Source organism: Perna viridis, chromosome 11, assembly GCF_037379345.1.
Source record: "Perna viridis isolate PV_CMFRI_1.1 ecotype Kerala chromosome 11, ASM3737934v1, whole genome shotgun sequence".
In the NCBI taxonomy this organism is placed as follows: Eukaryota; Metazoa; Mollusca; class Bivalvia; order Mytilida; family Mytilidae; genus Perna; species Perna viridis.
Genome location: NC_142455.1, coordinates 6,549,729 through 6,557,073, shown reverse-complemented (window position 1 = coordinate 6,557,073; position 7,345 = coordinate 6,549,729). Strand labels below are relative to the sequence as shown.

At 30.1% G+C, this 7,345-nt stretch overlaps 1 protein-coding gene across 1 annotated transcript; it reads left to right on the top strand.

Annotated features, from left to right (window-relative positions):
- The first annotated feature begins 2,810 nt into the window (after positions 1-2,810).
- LOC148602757 (uncharacterized) lies at positions 2,811-4,848 on the top strand. The gene is made up of 4 exons (XM_088553436.1): positions 2,811-2,899; positions 3,494-3,566; positions 4,110-4,292; positions 4,585-4,848. Exons 1-4 carry the CDS (start codon positions 2,846-2,848, stop codon positions 4,728-4,730), a joined length of 456 nt encoding a protein of 151 aa, XP_088409562.1. The 5' UTR covers positions 2,811-2,845; the 3' UTR covers positions 4,731-4,848.
- Positions 4,849-7,345: the final 2,497 nt, after the last annotated feature.

The following is a 7,345-nucleotide window of genomic DNA, read 5'->3' as shown; positions in this document are numbered from 1 at the left end:
AGATTTAAAAATCGTATACTTAGTAACCACAGAAAAATTGAAAAGGATATAAAAATGAACAAGCAGTAAAACTTACTCGTAATATCAACAATCGACTTTCACATTCCTATATCACATGTATTGTCTTTATTTATTTTTTGTCCTAAAATAGTTATATATATTAACGTAATTTTTATCCTTATAACTTATAGAAAAACCCAGAGCAACAATTTAATAATTCATTGTACGTAAATTCAGAGGAGTAGAATATTTTCGATTTTCATAGGGCGTTACATTTGGGCTTGATGCTTAGGTACATGTTTATACCTGTTTTGTATCATTTTTCAGATAAATTAGAAATGATTCATGTTTTGAGTCTTACCAATTAGGACCCTAACTAATACTTTAGAAAAAAAAATACAAAACAAAACAAAACAAAAACAAAAACAAAAACAAAAAAAACAGGGATATGATTTTGATAAATTGAAAATTCATAAAAAAAGACACACACAATTTTGAGTTATTTTTTATACATAACTATTGTTCAAACTTTTTTTAAAACGACCTGAATTATACGCAGCATTAATACAGTAATGGCATACACGGAATAAAATAAAGCTTATCTAAAACATATTTGATACCTTAATTAGATACCTCTTTACCCATGTCCTAAGTTCTACGAAAACAAAGTGTGCACTGTCTGATGTTACAGAACTTACATTCATTCTTGCCGAATAAATTATTAGCGTGAATATGGTCTTCGCGATGTTACTCTGAAATACACGTACATGACATAAATATGATAATAACACGATACCCCGTGAGAATAATTATCTGTAATAAAAAGAATATCATATATCATTATAAACCTGAAACTTAAGTATGACAATTTTTACCATTTGAAGTGGTTTATTGTTGAAATAAAATACTATAAATTATATGAAAAAAAGTAGAACAAAACGGTAAAATGACATATGTATTAAATCAGATCTCTTTTTATTCAGTGTCAGTCCCTTTAAGAATCAATTAGTAGTTGAAACAGAGTATGTTATGACTTTTGCTGAACGATTCAGATCTGCACTTTGTAGAAAATCATACTTTCGTTTCACACTAAAATCAACTAAATAATACCAAAATCAAGTACAGTAAATATTGCCAAGCGCCAATCTATATAATAGAACCAAATGAATAAAAAGACTGGTTATGTGATCAGCAACTGTTTCTGAACAATAAATAAGACTTAACACGGGGGATGACGAATCATCAGCCTGATTTTTGGAGAAAAAAAAACTACTACATAAATAAGCGTAATACTGTACAAGATAAATGACACAGTCTCCATTTTCATACCTCATCTTTTTTACGTATTCTTAAACATTAATTACAACGACGGGTAAGATGTTACAGAGCTTACTGTGATGTTTTTGTTTAACGAGTTCATTGTCTTTATTTTTGCGAAGATTTTTGGGCATGTTAAGGTGAAATTCTACAGTGTTCTTAGATGTTGGTTGCAAATAACACAAAGGCGTGTAATAAAAAGATAATATCTGCTTACATTTTAGTGTGTACAAAGCGGAGAGGTATAAAGCTTTTATCGCAATAAGTAAACAATGAAAAAAAAAACATAAGTATTCACGTACTAAAATCACTTTAAAATGCACATGAGCATATTAGGTGTTGTATTTCGAAAACGATGCACTGTATGTTCAGGCTGACAACATCTGACAAAATTACAACATATAATAAATGTTAAGACTTGTTTTTAGCCTGAATCATAATTGACAATTCCTAACATATGAATTGGATTTTTTCTTCTTCATTGCAATTCTTGCACATGCAGAGAATTTATCATCAAGTGATAAATCTTTTGTACAATATCCTTGTTTCTATCAGTAAGTTAAAATGCACTATGGAATAATAGCGCTAAAACTTTTCCGTACTTTTTCCTGATATGCTTCAAGATAAATTTAAATAGTTTTTCAGTTGATTCCTAGAAGTACTGAATATATTTCAGGCAAAAAGACCAAATTGAGAAAAGTGATATGCCTCCATTGCCTGATTCTTACACAGAATGTTACTTAAAATGTATGTTAGAAGCTAGAAAAGAACATGCACAAACGGAACCGGAATTTTGTATATATCTTTATACGATAGAACACATGTTAAAATTTATATGAAAGTGCGCCAAGTTTATAATCACTATTTTTGCTATGCATTAAAAATATTTACACAAACAAACTATTTTACAAATCCATTGGCCAAAATAAATTTCAGTATAGTATATGCTACATTTCCAAATGTGAATAACCTTAACTTTATGATTTACAACTTTCAGCATATTCTACATAATAGATGTACTTATTTTTCGAGAAAAGTATTTTTACACATAACAATGCACCAGCCAAACCATCAGCATTAATAACAAAATATATTTTTCACATTTTTTTTCGTAAAATTAAAATTCATACATGCAACTACCATGTCCTTGTCATCAAAACACATTACATTAATTTTAAAGGTTTGTACTATTCCTTGTAAAGGGCGTGCAGTTATTTTTCAGTGTTTATTCTGTAAAGACAGCAATAGTCTTATGATTATGAATATGGAAATAAATCAATGTTTTAACAAGTATAAATATATAATTTCTGCATGTTAGTTTTGTAAAGCTAAGTCGAAAATGTAAAACATTCTATACATACAGAAAGTCCTGAAGATTACTGAGGGTGGTATGTATACGCATTATTTCTTTTTATTAATTTTTTTTATAATTTTCTTTTTTGGTTTTTGTTTTTGTTTTTGTGTTTTTTATGTGTTTTTTAATTTTTTTTTTATTTTAGGAGCTATATAAGTACAACTTGATAATTCTATGTGGACTATAAACAGAAAAATCTACTGTAAGAAAAAGCAATATCGATTGCAGGTAAGATCAGTTCTGAAATTTACTATGCTTTCAATAAGGAAATATCCGACGTTATAAATAATATATAGTTCATACAAGCTACATACATGCATTTGCATCTGTACGGATATGTTTAATTTCGGTACAATATTATTTAATTTTATATTGCAACACTTTTGTTTAAGCAGTAAAAATGAATTGACCGTATATGTACAAGTTATACCGCTCATGGACTGTTTTGGCGAAACATATGTTACAGGTATATTGTTATGAAGGTGCCAGGATGTCGCCCGCTTCGAATAAAATAACGTTGCTTTTTCTTGCTTAAATCGTCATTTCCTTAACAATTCTGTTGCAAAATAAAACATTGATAACAATAACAGTGCGTTGACTTGACAATATATTTTATATACGAATTAAGCTTAAACCGGTGGAAATGCTTGGCGAAGCCTTGCTTTTTTCTGCTGATCTAAACCTCCTAATTTTTTATCAAGTCAGTGCACTATTATTGTCTAAAACTTTTCTACCTATTCCCATATCGGAACAATAAGGAACAATACGGTATTAGGTTAAATAGGAATATGCCAAATTCAATCACTCTACACTTTCTCTTAGGTCAGAATGGTAGTAATTTTGAATATTTTGAGATCCAGTTTCTGTTTAATTGTCATCATCACCATGACAACAGGTAAGACTGTACATTTATTGCACATATGTCATAAAAATATTTCTTTTTAGGTTCATTTTCTTGATGTTTTATATATTTCTTTTTCACTATCGAGGTATGCAAATATTAAGGATTTTTTTAGTTGATTACTTTGGTAAACAAATCGGAAATGTAGTGCATTTGCACAGTCTGATTTATTAAAGCATTTCGGTCCATCTTCGGCCAAAAGGATGAATCCTCTCAAGGTCAATTCATCGGTCATTGTTTAGTTTATTTTCAACTAAATAATACCACAAGGGCTTTTTGACATTAACATATAGTTCTTACTTTTTGCAAGAATTACAATTATCACTTCCAAAACAAGATAGGTTTATACATATATATATATATATATATATATATATATATATATATATATATTACATTTTGAATATATGATGTAGCAAATGGGTAAAATTCGTAGATATATATAATGTTGCCTCAGGACGATTTTTCCAATATAAAGCTTATAGGTTACTTCAAAAAAATACTTTTTGTCGTTTTGCTTTTTTTTTTATACAACAGGTTTGGAGTTGTATGGAGAATGTCTGAAATTTGGGGCATCAGAGGTGCAGCCAGATATACCGAATATTGATTGGTATTGTATAAATGAAGGCGGATTTAAATATTGCCGCTTTTACGCATGCGCATGTACAAAATGCGAATCTCCTAATGCTCCGACCAAAGGAAAGTGCAGTTACTGCAAAGGTATGCTCCATTGTATAGGCAAAAGTAATAAACTTAAGCAGATATAGAGCCATAGAGGCAATGAGTATTATCATGCTTATACATAACACTTAGTATATATCATGTATGCTTAAATAGTTCTTGAATACAATGTGTTGTTAATAACTAATATATAATATGACAATATTTATTTGTATTTATTACAAATCAAGTCACGTCTGATAATATATGAATTCATAGAAACACAATATCTCATGTCTATACTTTGTTGTTTCACAAAAGCGTATTTATACGATTTGTTTTTCCTTTTCAGGTACTTGTTCATATGGTGGTAACATTTATAATGTTGGAAAGTCCTTTACATGTTTAGATAGGGTCAACCATTGCCGCTGTGCCGGGAACAATAACATAATTTCAACCAGAATTAGTCAGAATCCTCAAACTATGTGCAAAGCATAAACAGATAGCTTGGAAATAAAGTAATTCTGATCCACTTACTAAAACTCGGACATGAATTATCGACATATTCAAAATATAATCCCTTTTGCTCTTTCTTTATTAAAAAAAATGAACATTCTTCTCCTTTTTTCTATGATAAAATACATTTGATTGCCAGTCCATACAAAATTCAGACAGGGCCAATAGTAACGTGATTTATGGTGTAGAAAAACCCACTGAAAAAAAACAATGGTTTTTAAGTCTACTTATGTTATATGTTTACATTAAGATTATTATTTCTGTATTCAGAATTATTCTGTATTGCCTTTTGAGACAATCATACATTTCTCTGCCACTACGATCAACCAAATGAAACAAAATCAAGAAGATAACTCTAGTAACGTGCCCAATTAATGTACATGTACAATCTGCGTGATGTTTTATCTCAAAACCGCCACAAACAAATGAAAAACTTAGACTGATTATGTGATCAGTAACTGCTTCTGAAAAAAAATAAAACTGAATTTTGTGGGTTTTGTTTTGTTTTTTTTTTTTTTAATGTATGAATCACCTCCTCTTTGATTTTGTTTTTGTGTTGTTTTTTTTTCTATAAAGACTGCTACTTAATACTATTTTAACTAAATATTAGATTCATCTCTTTTTTTCTTGAATACACGATGATTAAATGGACAAGCCTTTACTAATTACAAAAACAAAATTAGCCTTTTGGGCACATGTAAAAAAGAATTGAACAATGGAAACAGTACTGATTTGAAAACGAAGAAAAATAAGCTGTTCATTATCTGAGAGTAAACGACGTGATGTGTGGAACATGCTAGAAACGTATATTTGCATTCACTCTTTCCCTTTTGTGTAGGTATCACTTATATATAAAATGATCGTTTGCGTAGTCCGTCTAAACTCGTAATAACCCTCCTTTTTTCGTATACTTAATTCATTTGTATCGTGGATAATGTTCATAATTATGATATTTTAAGCTCATTAAAGTATATCGACTAGAGAAAGACATATCATTAATGTGTTGCCCTTATGAGCAAAAACCATATCAACTCTGATCATTTTCGTCTTTCAAATTGTTTTGTATAATAACCTATGAGGTACCTTGTACATAACACGTTTAAGTTACTGGTGGCATGGACTATTTTATTAGGAGTGTGACATTGCCACAGTTTGCATTCTGCTTAAAATCTTATTAACTGTTAAGCTACACTTATTTGGAAGCTACAATCTACTGCCCATAGGAGAGTAAAGCAAACTGAGATGTGCAGTAGAGTAAGTTTTTCAATAATAATAAGCGTAATACTGGACAAGTTACAAAATGTAGACTCAATTGTCACATGTCATCATTTTTACGTACTTTCATATAGACGTATATAATGTAACCATTCATATTTCTATGTTTAGGCAGAGATCATCTTCTGAATCCCTAGTCGACTGCTTGTCGTTGAAATACAATTTTAATTTCTGACCTATAGAAAGCACGAAATCAGAAGCATGATATATTTCCGTTGTACCACACATTAATTTACAAACCACATGACCATATTCGCTCTCAGTGTATCTGAATAACAATGAATTACAAGTATGGTCTAAAAGCATTTTTTTAATTGCATACACACAACATCTTCGCATGTTCCAATATACACATACAACTTTTTAATTTGGATGGTATTAAGGTACCAAATTAGTTATGTACCGTGTCTGAAAAAAATGTTAAATCATTGTGGACTATGGTAATAAATCTGCTATTGTTGCTTTAACCCATAATCATGATCATTACTAACTAATGCGTTATTATTTTACTATAGTGTAACCATTTAAATGACTATGGCGTTAATCAGTTAGGGATAAGGTCCTAAAACGCAGTCTTTTTAGGACACTGTCAGTTACAAAATTTAAGTACTTTTAATAAAGGTATTATAGACCGTTTACAAACTGAAACATTTTTTTTTAGATGTAATCCAGGGCCAAAGACCAGACATGGACGACAGACACACAACAAAGAACAAAGAACATAAAATAACCAAAATATATATATATTAAGTAACAAATGTAAATGAGCAACTCGGACTTCACTAAAAACTGGGAGCAGATGGACCATGTGAACCTGTCCGTCGATCCGTTCTAACAATAGTACACATGTCTCATTATTAGTATAAAAAATCTATTAATAAGGTTCTCTACGTCTTAAATAGATGCAAAATTTGAGAGAAAAATCTAATTAATTATCAAGCTTTTAAAGTACAAGGTAATCGGTACCAGGATAAAGTGTTTTACATTTGTCTCAAACACTAACACGCAAATAAACCGGATTTGCATTAATCCGGTGACTTAATTTTGGGTTTGCGACTTATCTATATAAAGGTAACTTTTCGGATTGCGGAGAGGTCACAGGGTCTGTTCGAATAAGTCCACTTTTCAACAGGTAAGAAATTTTCTTATGTTTATCGCCTGAATAAGGTTGAATTATTGCTGCTCGGGCGTTAAACCCCAATAATCAATCAATCCTTATGTTTACGTTGAGCAAGAACTTTGAATGTGCTTTTTGATTGCCAGATGATAAATAAATGTACAGTCATTCTTTAAAAAGTAATTGTACAGTAATTTCAATCTGT